The following is a 12699-nucleotide window of genomic DNA, read 5'->3' as shown; positions in this document are numbered from 1 at the left end:
TGTCTCTCTAATACTGAATGTAATGCTTGTGTATCTCCTTAGAGAAAGGCCTACTGTGTGTATAGGAGAGGTAAACCTAATAAGAATTTGTTCTTATAGATTTGTCCTCCTTCTATGTTGGTCTGTTTATTTTGACCCACATCCCTTTAGAGCAGTGAAGCATGAATACGAGCTCAAAAGTTTGAGAAAGGGACAAAAACCATGCCATGATTGTGAGTGGTGCTGTGTTAAGTGATTCTAATGAGTCTGAATAGTTTCACTTACCTACACAATAAAAAGTAACTGTGCTTGCTTTGAAGACTGTATCCCAAGGGTGAAAGTCAGGACTGTCTTTTTTACATAATGTTTTGCTTTTTTTCTTTAAGCAGCTCCGAAGTGGATATTCTGTCTGCTAGCTCTGAAGGCATCCTTATCGGCTACTGTCCACAGCAAGATGCACTGGATGAACTCTTAACGGGTTGGGAGCATCTTAATTATTACTGCACACTGCGTGGAATTCCAAAACAACATATTTGTAAGGTAATTACAGAACAGATTTGTGTGTGGAGCTAGAGCTAAGTTGGGCAATGGAGTTTTTGAAATGATGGTACTCTTTTACATGAGAGATCATCCAGTATTTCATCTTAAAAGTTTTAGTCACAAGGCTTTTATTATTACTAATTTGTCTAAACAAAATATAGTTTCTTTTTTTCTTTCTCTTACGCCAATTCAAAATACAGTAACATCATTAAAGATAGATAGTAAAATAACACTAATGTAAAAGCAATCTCTGGTACACAAACTCTAAAGGAAACAAAATGAAATATATAAATGATTCAATAACTTCATTGTCACTCATAGAGACCTGGGAGGGAACACCACATGTCTGAAGTCATGCACCTATACTTCAGATAGGATTAAACTCTCAAGTTTGTTGAGTTTCTCTGAATAGAACTGTTCTGTTTTTAGCTGACAGAGTTGATTTTCTTCATAGTGTCTGGTATGATGCTGTGTTTTGAATTTAGGAGAAAAACTGTGTTGGCAGCACACCAATGGCTGTTGCTGAGAAATGCCCTACAGAGCCAAGGCCATTCCAGTTTGTCATCTCTGCACGCTGCCTTGCCAGTGAGGAGCTAGGGGTTCACAAGGAGCTGAGAGGAGACAGAACCAGGACAGCTGACCTAAAATGGCCAAAGAAATATTCCATACCATATGACATCATATGAAAAAATGGTACATCTGAGGGGAGTTAGCTGTGGAAGCAGCTGCTGCTTTTGGAGTCTGGCTAGGCATCATTTGGCAAGTGGTGAACAATTGCTTTGTGCATCACTTGTTTTGTGTATGTGTGTCTAAATGTGTGTATATATATGTAAAACTAAAATTATTGTTATTTCTCCCTTCTTTTCCTGTCTTAGTACATAATTTTTCTCTTAGCCTACGAAATCTACTCCTCTGATTGTCTCCCCCATCCCACTGGGAGTGGGGAGAATGAGTGAAAGGCTCTGTGGTGGTTAGCTTCTTGCTGGGTTAAACCACAACAAAAACCTAAAAACCTGTGTGCTGAGGCCAAACGACAGCAGTCAGCATTAAGCTAGTAGAAGTTTTCACCTTAACAAGATACTGGCTGCATGCAAACTGCCTGCTGGAAGCAGTCTCTAAAACTTTCCAGCTGCAATACCAAGTATGGAGTTGTCCCAAGAGAAGAAGCCATCTCTGTGATGGAAGTTTTTGATTCGACCTACGCTTAAACAGTTCAGTCTTGTGCATCTCCCTTTACAAGTGCAAAATGGAGCGTGATAGATCAGTACCATTCCTGCTGTGTAGTCTGATCCTGTGTAAATGCTAGGTCTGTGTGATAGTCTATAATGTCTGCCCAGAGAAGCTGTGGATGCCTCATCTCTGGAGGTATTTAAGGCCAGGTTGGATGGAGCCCTGTACAGCCTTATCTGATGAATGGCAACCCTCCCCACGGCAGGGGGTTAGACCTAGATGGGCTTTGAGATCATTTGCAACCTAGGCTGTTCTATGTTTGTTCTTGAAACTTCCATAAGGCTGCCTATCTTCTTCCTTTCCCTTTTCTCTGAAGCAAAATGGCATCACTTTTTTCTATGTGCATGTTGTTTTCCTGGTTATTGCCTTAGGGTCCACCAAGTGGTTTGCAGTCCATTCCTTGTCTGTTGAGTCTGACACCTTCACTTCACCACTTTTTTCCCCAACAGCTAGGTACCATTTAACAAAAAAGTCTCTCTCCTGCAATGGGACACTGATTAGTCAGAAATAACTACTATCTTGGCATAATGATAGCATCAAGGAAGATTTAACTACACTGCAGTGCTCTTTAAAATGCTGCAAATACAGTTTTCAAGCTTTTATTCTTATCATCTTCAGAAGAAAGAACAATATATTCTTGTAATGGTCCAAATGGTCTTAAATGTCCGAACTATACACCATGCACTATAAATGAAGCAGTTTTTAAGACGAGAAGAAGCACTTGACTAATAGAAGTTCCTAGTTTTAAATACAGTTCAGGACACTCACTAAACTTGCAGAATTGGGTTCATATGCAATGTGTTGCTCTCAGCAAACACACCCTCAGAGTACAGAGTAAACATTCTGTGCCTTTGTGAACAGACCAAAGCCCATGAAGCTAGGCAGGTAATACCCCTCTGAGAGAAGAATGGGGTAGGAGTCTATAATGTAGGCTTTCGCAACAGCTGTTTGGGAGACAGCTATGCTGACTGGATGAGGAACAGGATAAGGATGTAATATGGAGTCTTGAGAATGGATACGTATCTGTGCTGTGCTAAAGGATCTGCATTTCATAACTTACCTGTCCTATGCAGCACATAACTTAGCTCAGGTGTCTGGGAAATATTCCAGATTGCAGTGAGCAAGAAGATGCCACCAAATTTCTATGCTGTGTCTGCAGAGTGCCTCTCTGCATGCGTATATGCAAATAAACACTGTTGTGATTGCTGTCTCCTGCCTATATTTGGTGAGGAGCGACAGAGTAACTCAGCTTCCTATACTTTCTCTGCAGATCATATGAAATTTTGCTCTCTGGAAAATCTGTTATTCATTACATTGCAGATGTAGATGTATCATTGTTGTACCTATGAGTTTCCACTTTGTATTCAGATCCAGGTGTTCTCTGGAAATTAGTAAACAGCTACTGCAATGGCTGCTCTGAAAACCATGTGTGGAATAGTGCTTATTTCTGTACTGCCCCTCCTTCAAGTGAGTTAAAATCAATTCTGTGTTATTTAGAGATGAGTTACATTATCGTGGTGCTCTGAGGAGAGATGACTATTAATCTGCAGTCTATTCTGAGCCTTAGATGATCTAGGTGCAGCCTTTTGTGGCTTAGTTTCACATTTGTGAGATAGAGACCATTCTTCCTTTTAGCTGCCCTAGTTTTTAGTCTGTGTAAAGGGGAGAGCAGACTTTGTTGCCATATGCTTGTGATTAAGGCATCAAAGGCCTCCCACAAATAATATTTAGCTACTCTGGTTTACCTTCAACAACTGAAGTGCAGCGACCTCAGAGGAAAACAAATGTTTTGTCAGCAACCCCCTCCTGTGGTGTGGAGCTGCTGTGAAGTGTTGAACAGCTGCTGTGCTTCAACCTAGAAATGAACAGTGCCTGGAGAAAGTGTACATTTTAGTTGCCTGTAAAAATTAATAAATAATAATAAAATAAATTTTAAAAAAGCTTGAGAATAGCAGCTGTATGGAAATCTAAGCCATTATTTTCTCATTTACTCCTGCCCATGATAAGGTCTTCCCTGTCTGCTTCTCACTTTTTCTTAGTGTTGGTGCCAGTGAGCACAAACACACACACACACCAATATTGTAGAGAGCATGTGGGATGTGGTAAGCAACCTACATTTGGTTGTTGTTTTTTTTTAGTAATTTGACAAGCAGGCAGGTGAGCTACAGGATGGCTTGCTTCTGAAGAAATTCACTGAAGCACCAACTTCAAGGTTCAGATTTATCAGCAGCAGGAGTTAAGTGCCTGACATAAAGTTGAGTGCATTTAATGTTCCAAAACAATAATTAACTGAATGGGAAAGGAAGAGAAAAATGGGTCATTTACTTTCAATGTTAAGCTTCATGTAATGTGAAGTTTTACTTTACCTTTTTTTTTTCAAGACTAGAGATTTGGGAATAGAGCTTTTGAGTTGTTTAGACATAATCTAGTTTAGCATAGTATTTTAATAATCATTTTTATTTCCCTAACAGATCAAGTTTCATATCTCAGTTTGTTCCAAAAGACAGCAAAAGATCTGTTCAAAAACATAAAATACTAATACAGCATTACCTAGGACCTGTTATCTGTAGGAAAACATTTGTGTTCCAGATCTCAAAATAGGCTCCACAAGGCCTTCAGAGACAGCATCTTGCTTTGCAAATCTGATTTCTCTTTAAATTCTCTCTCCAGAAGTATTTTTGTGCTGTCTCTGGACTCTGGTTGACTTGCTTATGTACTGTATTCTAGAGCTGCTGGAGACAGGAACTTGTAAAAGCAATTACTTTTTGCATGTGCAGAGCTTTCAGTCTTGCCTTTTCTTTAGACCCCAAGCAGAGTTACACTGCAGAATTCTGACCATAAGCATGCACTTCACTTTACTAAAAGAAGAAATCGAACAATTCTGAGTTTACTCTGTTCTTTGTTGATCTGATGATTGATTGTAAATATTGCATTACCTTGTTGTCTTTTTTAGAATAAATGAAGTCTTTAGGATATGGATAAAATATTCAGTGATTTAAATTAGATTTTGATGATTCAAGGACTTTTTCCATTGAGTATTTCATAGTTTGGGGAAATATTAAATTGATGTGGGAAAAAGGGAATTTTTTCTTAAGATACTAGATTTGTCTAGAAAAAAAAAAAAAAAGGGATGTTGGAAAATAGGGCTAATTGTTATTATTATTACCTCGGTGAGGTGAAGGGAAAGAAAGGTGCAAAACATACTTATGGTTTATGGTTCTTTATGGTTCAAAGGCAGACATAGAGCATTTATTTGCATATAACTGCATTTTTAATTTGACCCCAGTGTTACCAGCTTGCTAAATAAACTGGCGTATCTCCTCACTCTTCACTGCTGAAAGTAATTGAAACCAAAAATAGGACATCATGATGAATATGACAAGGAGAGAGAGAAGGTGACAGTGCATATATCTCACATTCACTAAAGGAAGTAAACTATTAGAATTGTAAATGTGTTGCATAATTGTGTTTTTGAATATTTGTCACATGTCCAATTCTGAATTTCATTTAAAATACCTTCAGAGGGACTTTCATTTTTACTTTATGGTATACTGTGTTGCAAACCACAAGAAACCACTGTCTGCACAGATAAATGAAGTTATAACAGAGATGTGCAGGCTCTTCCACAGTATATCTTATACATCCAATTTAATTCATATCATATCTGCATTATTATTTAGTTCATATTGATGTAGCCAAGGCTGTTACTACTGGAATGTCTTATGACATACTTTCAAGAAAAGAGAAAAAATTTGGGCTTATCTCTTGAAAGAAGAATGAACTCTGTATTCACATATTTGCTGATGTGTACCCTGCAGTGCTGCTTTGAAATGTAAGAGTTGAGAAGGACTGCATGAATAGGAGACTTTTTAGGTGCCGATGAGAAGCCACTAGGAGTAAGAAAGCTGAATAATTCTTCTGTCCTGATGTTGATGATGTGATTGAGCTCTAAATCTGCTTGAATATGGTGTGTTTTGTGCAAAAAAATATGCATCTAGATATCAAGTCAGATTGTGGTGTACACTGTAATGAACTGCAATGTACTACTTATCTTGAAATCTACGTGTTCAAGGCAATAGCACATTCAGTACTATGAAATGATTGCTACTCTTCTGTTTGCCTTTAGTAAAACTAGTAAAACTAGTGTAGCAAAATTTCCATAGCAGAGGATTTACCAGACTTTCTGTCAGTCTTGAAAAAAAAAAAAAAAAAAGGTTATGGCTTAGTCATGACTATAGGGCACTGAATTCTCATGTATATACCAAGCAGCTGGGAGAGCTGAAGATGTAAAATTACAATGCAAATCTTGAAAAGTTGGTTCTTTTTAATTTTTCTTTCTACAATGAACATTATGTTTGTGCCTTCAGTAAAAATAAAAAGAACAAGTAGGAGAGATGGACTTTAAATTATTGTTACACCAGCTTGCTAAAAGCTTCTGATATGTTATTCAGTCTTCTTAGATGCTACCAGACTACAATATGACTTAACTTTAATGTTTTCTCTTCTCTTTGTGGCAGTATTGCTTGGTTTTCTAAAATCTTCCCTGTGCATTTTTTCTTTTAGAGAATGACACTTAGCAACTTAGAGCTGTAGTGATACATCAAAGCCATCTTAGAAACAGTGGTCTGGCCAGAGCTAGATGCTTGTTTTGCGGTGTTGCATCTCCTCTTACTGTTTAGTTGTCGAATGTGATATATGTTCGTTTTGGTGTAAACAAGAGATCACATATTTTTTCACTTTCTGACATTACCTAAAAATTTTACAAGATTTTCTGTGCAATCCTCTGCATATTTTTGGTGGATTTGTGGTAGGATAATAACGTGCATGCATGCATACACAGTGCTAGTAAAATCAGTTCAGTTCTAAGGAAAACAAAACAGAACATTAAGTAATGTAACAATATTAAAAAAATAAATAAATCAACCAAGCAAAAATGAAAACAAACAAACAAACAATAAACCCATCCAAACTGCTCCTAGAATTAAGCTTTGCTCTCAGTCACAGAATTACAGAATGACTTGGGTTGGAAGAGACCTCAAGGATCATAAATTTCCAGCCCCCCTGCCTGGCAGGGCCATCAAACTTCCACAATTACTAGATCAGGTTGCCCAGGGCCCCATCCAACCTGGCCTATCTAAAACCAAGGAATATTTGAGTTTGCAGCACTCACAGTGGTATGCAGCAATAGTGTCCAAAGGAAAGAAAAACAACCTGTGAATTACCTCTGAAATATCAGAAGATGTGAACTTTTCAGTATAAAATAGCCTGTGGATGATTTAATGGTTGTTGATTAAGGTTTTTTGCTTAAACTTTCTTGACTTACTGTACTTAGAAAAATGTTTTTGAAATGTATCTTTTGTCTGAGAACATGAATTACTATCAGATTATAAAATAAGACACAGAGTTGACAAGCTACTTTGCAATACCAGTGCATGCTAGAGTATGCAGCATCATTTCTGCCTACAAAGAACTCTCTCTTGGAGATGTATTTCATTTTGTATACATAATACTGAAAATCTTGCTTAAAAGATAATGAGGAGCTTGATTATTTTTTCCAGAGAAATTTGCATTGGTGGTTTATTTGAGATGGTAATGGGTATTAATTCACAGCACTGTTTACTGAAACAATTTTTTTTTCTTTTGAATTTTCTAAATTAACACTGTCCATCTGATTTATCTAAACTTTCAAATAATTGATTTCTTTGTTGAAGGTAGTGTAGAGGGAGCAAAAAATAATGCACCATATTGCAGCAGATGCACGCATGGTGCTCTGTTTTTTCAAACTGACCACCTGAACAACTAGTTTTTCTACAAGAATGCCCTAGTTGTGCTACATGTAGCATAAAGCAGACAGATTGTTTTGCAAATTTAATTGCTCCTTGAAGACAGAGCTGCCAAGCAGCATGACAATGAATATATGCTGTTTTGGGGAGTGGTGAGTAGGAAAGTCACTGCTGTGACTGTCAACAGTTTACAGGCTGGTTCAGACTGGTTCCGTGACTAGTGGGGCAGAGGGATTTTGCAGAATCCACGCCTCCAGAGAAGGGAAACAGGGGACCCTAAAATAATTTAAAAAAAACAGCAACGATCTGAGGAGAGACAAACTAATTTACTAAATATGGTATCAGAATGCAAGATAATTAGAATCTAAGCTAATAAATCAGATATAATGAGATAGTATCTGAAAGCTGTAGGCCTTACATTAATACTGAAGTAGAGTGTGCAGTTGGGATGGTCAGCAGTGAGGAGAGATGAAGGCGAAAAGCAGTGAAGAGAAAAGCCGAAGGAAAGTGAAAGAGCATCAGACAACCCACCACTGCCTTATATGTGTTACCCCTGTGCAGGAATGATATCAGCACAGCAAACAGTCTTCTGGGGAATGTAGTTACTTATCTTTGGTGTATAGAACTGAGGCATTAACACTTTAATTTACATTACACTACATGATGTGATGATGTTGAATACCGATGATCGTAAAACCATGACATTCCATCCCTTATTCTACATCATCACATCATGCTTAATATATACAAGCAAACACCTCCCTTTACATAGTCTAGCAGTTATAGCTGATATAAGTGGAGCAAGGCTCTTCTTACACTTAAAATTCTCCTACACCAACATTTGAGGGAGCCTTGTAGATTAGAACAGGCAAGTAAAGAAGAAGGAACATGAACATTGTCCTCTACTGTGTTCACATGCATGCTTACAGTAGATCACAAATGCTTATTTAAGCAGTTAAAAACAAGAGCTAGGTCTAACGTAGAGCAATCCGATATAGAATTCTAAATTAATTCTAAATTAACTTTTATCATTTAGAAACTCTGTCTTTGACCCAAGATTTCCTATTCTGCTATTTACTTTTTTTTTTTTTTTTTTTTTTTTTTTGTGTGTGTGTGTGTGTGTGTGGCTGATGCAGAATTTTATTTCCTGAATTTTCAGTCACAAAGATGTTTGGTTGAGTGAATACTGGAGAACTATGTGAAATGAAGAACAGTTAAGTCATTGAGCTGTCAAAAGAAAATAAATGCAACAGACTGTTTCAAGGAATGACGTAGTCAAATTTTCTATGTAGGAAAATATATTCCCTCTGTGGGAATGAAGAGAGACCCAGAACACATTTCTATGTGCCTCTAGGATTCAAAATCAGTAGTACTCAGCAAATGGGGAAAAATAAGGAAAGAACTTATATGTTTCTTTGTAATAAGAGTGAACTGTGTGCCTATTCAATCTAAACATGCTACTGTCATCTGAAATCTGGGATGAAAAGCTATCTCACTTGAATGTGATGTTAGAGAGCCAGTATTCCTTCACTCCTCACAAAATGCAGTAGGCGAATAGATCAATCAAGCAAGTGCTCTCAAAGTTCATTTTCTTCATTTAAATACTTACGATGTACATATGCAACACATTGGTATATTCATCCTTTTGACATGCTCGTTCTTTTCCAAGAACTCATTCATATATGCTAACCTCTGGGCATGCACAGTTGCATCTAAGGTGGATGTATGACCAGCTGCTCCCTCCCCTTTTTTCCCTCCTTCTGCTTCATCACAGTGACTTTTGACCCACCTTTGGCCCTTTGGCTGTTTTTCTTGAGTCTGGAAAATTCCCGTTCCTTATAATGATGATCAGGTTGGGGTTTTTTTTGTTTGTTTGGTTTGGTTTGGTTTTTTTGCTTACTATGATTATCTGTTTTTTTATCTTGGTATCTTGTTTTGAGATGCACTCAAAACAATTTGTGTGCATCTCAAGAAAAAGTCCTTGCACTTGATGGATGCAAAGATAAAAGTAGTCTACTGTGACTTCAGTGCTTCTGTGAAGCAGGATCATTGAGAAAAACAAGGCTGTTCACATACCAAACAAAGCTAAACAGTAAAGGTTTAGAAATAGCACCCACTGATTACTTTTGGTCCTTAAACTAATGTGTTGATCCCTATTGGTAAGCCAACCTATGTCAATACCTAATTTGGCTTGCCCTTGCTGACCTTCAAATTTCTAAATGGCAGGTGGCAGAGGACCTTGTTAACCGGTTGCAACTCAATGCCCATGCTGACAAACTGGTGAGAACATACAGTGCTGGCACAAAAAGAAAGCTCTCTGCTGCTCTGGCTCTAGTTGGTAAACCGCAAATACTTTTACTGGTGAGTAAAGGCAATAATACTGTGGGTACTTTGGAAACATGGTAAGTAGACTGCACTGAATTTCCTTGTCTTGCATGTTGCCCTCATAAAAATCAGGTCGTTTGCTGGTCATTCAAGGAGCACAATTATAGACATATGTGCAACTGTTCTGTTTGCTTTGCTGTATGAATGTTAGTTTTATTTGCCTGTACTCACAGATCATGAACTGAAATCGTTTTTCAATTTTTCCTTCTTTTTCTTTTCCTTGGGGTAGTGGGTTGGGCAGGGAAAAGGGACCTTAAACAAGCACAAATGCAATTGTAGCATCCAATGATCCAAACCGATATGTAATTTATTTTAAGTTTTGTTTATGAAGAAAAGAATATATTCATGATTTGTGTATTCTCTAATTTTTATACAACATGAGAAAAGTATATATGAACTGGTGATTCATATCCATTACGACATCATGCTTCATAGATCTCGCCAGTTTTAATGTCTTTACTGGATTCGCTAATCAAAGTGATACTACTGAATTATATTAAATTGAATTATATTTTGTCTTGGTGCTTGCATCCTATGATTTATTTAGGTATGAAACTGGCCTTTCCAGTCTAAACAATGCTGTTTGTATTAAAGATCAGGGAATTAAAAAGCTGTGGGAATTGCATCATCATTTCTCTGTATTCTTTTTCTCATTATTACTTTATATACTAGAGCTGGTCCACAGGAGGCCACAGAGATTATTAGAGAGCTGTAACACCTCTCCTTTGAAGACAGGCTGAGGAAGCTGGGCTTGTCCAGCCTGGAGAAGAGAAGGCTCTGTGGGAACCTTGTTTTGGCCTTCCAGTACTTAAAGGGAGCTTATAAACAAGAGGGAGACTGACTTTTTACATGGTTTGATAGTGATAGGACAGGGGGAAATGGCTTTAAATTAAAAGAAGGGAGGTTTAGATTAGCTGTTAGGAGGAAATTGTTTTTCTCAGAGGGTGGTGAGGCATTGGCTCAGGCTGCCCAGAGAGACTGTGGATGCCCCATCAATGGAGGTGTCCAAGGCAACAGTATTGTTTTTCTTTCTTTTTACCTTTGCTTTGTTACTTCTCAACAGATAAAAGACAACTGAATTTCTTTTCACCTCCGTCATTGTTAGCTAAGTACTAAAATCAGCATTAGATGGGATGATTTGGCTTTGGTTCTTGACAACTTTCTTGACAACTTTGTTGTAGGTTTCAGCTCAGAGTCCATGATGCAAATTCATTAGTTAAGAACACACCATCTAAATAGGTGCTGACACCCACTATGAAATTATATTATAATATATATATTTACAGGAGAGACTTGCAAAAAGAAAGATTATATTATATATAGTAAATGCAGCTGGGAATTTTTCCTTCTCCCTAGTTTTGTAGTGAAAGATAATGACTTTTGAAATCAAGGTATCATTCTTTTGTAAGTCTCTCCTGTAAATAAATAAATATATATATATATACAGAGAACTTCATAAAGAAGTAAATGAATGTAAGTCTGCTTGAGCAAAAAATTAATCAGGGTGTATTTTAGTAATTTCCTGAAGATGCAGGGTTTTGTTTTTTGTTTTTTGTTTTTTTTTTCCAGAGAGACAACTCTGTTATTTTATTGTAAATCTATTCATTATTCATGCTGAGCTGGAGTTGTTTTTTTACCATGTTTCTGTATTATTACTTTCATTTTTCCTGTAGGATGAGCCAAGTTCTGGGATGGATCCTTGCTCTAAACGCTACCTGTGGAAAACCATCTTGAAAGAAGTTCAGGATGGCTGTGCAGCTGTGCTGACATCCCACAGGTGATACCCTTATTTCAGCTGTAATTACATTCCTTTTTTCTTTCCTCACTTGTTATCATCTGAGGGAAAAATAGAATATTCTGAAGGCATGCTCTCTTAAGTATGAAACTTAAGAGTTTTTTTTTGTTTTTTTTTTTAATGGCAATTACTTCCTGCTTGTGAAATTTAAACTTTAAATTGTGGCTCAAGGAGGCTACAGGCAGAATGGTGCATCAAATGCTCCCTTTTCCAAGCTCTTTCCTTTCAGTGCTGCGCTGTCTCTTTTTGCTTGGAACACAAGATTTATCCTTTTGCAGTTGCCTACTTCTCAAATTCTTTAGAAGCACAGATGGGAATGTAAAGCCCTCTTCTGATCTTACTGATGATTTTATTTTGTGTGACTGTATAGAATTTGTATGCCACAACACAATAGAGACAGATACATCAGCTCTTTACTGTATGCATTGACGGAAATGGAAGGATTGATCCTACCTTCTTGGAAGAGTGTATCTATATCTTATCAAATCTTTGAAATGGATATGGTGTATCAGTTCAATGGACGAAGCATCAGAACTGTTTCATAACATCTGCAATAGAATGGATTATTATGTGTTCCCTTGTGAAATACAGTATAGTAGATATAAATATATATGAAATGTCTTTGACTGAGGGGAGAGGTCATGAAAACATGCTCAGAAAGGACAGACCTAATTAATCGAAACAACAATGCAGTAATTTGGCCACATGAAATTCGAAGAGTAGATGAATTGGTAACAATATGAAGCAAAACTTCAATATTTTCTAGATGTTAAAATTTTCAGATGTTTTCAAAATTTATATTTATTGTCCCTGTACATGTGTGGTACATCATTCTGTTTGCGGAAAATTCATTTTCAAAATCATGCACTTGAATTTGATCACCAAGTATTTAGCAGTTCACTAATTTAGTGAACAGAACTCATCCAATGTGAATTTAGATGAGTCGTCTTCAGGAAACTGTGCTTTGACTTTTGAGTCCGGGTGAAG

At 37.2% G+C, this 12699-nt stretch overlaps 1 protein-coding gene across 1 annotated transcript in view; it reads left to right on the top strand.

Moving 5' to 3' along the window:
* The window catches only part of ABCA13 (ATP binding cassette subfamily A member 13), a 164803-nt gene that overhangs the window by 135976 nt on the left and 16128 nt on the right, over positions 1–12699 (top strand). Inside the window, exons 54-56 of the mRNA XM_032442584.1 lie at positions 369–519; positions 9759–9893; positions 11591–11694. Coding sequence (XP_032298475.1) covers positions 369–519; positions 9759–9893; positions 11591–11694 — 390 coding nt within the window. The remainder of the gene's footprint in view (positions 1–368; positions 520–9758; positions 9894–11590; positions 11695–12699) is intronic.

Source organism: Coturnix japonica, chromosome 2 (genome assembly GCF_001577835.2).
Source record: "Coturnix japonica isolate 7356 chromosome 2, Coturnix japonica 2.1, whole genome shotgun sequence".
In the NCBI taxonomy this organism is placed as follows: Eukaryota; Metazoa; Chordata; class Aves; order Galliformes; family Phasianidae; genus Coturnix; species Coturnix japonica.
Note: the sequence above shows the minus strand (reverse complement) of the source record. Positions and strands in the feature narration are given on the sequence as shown.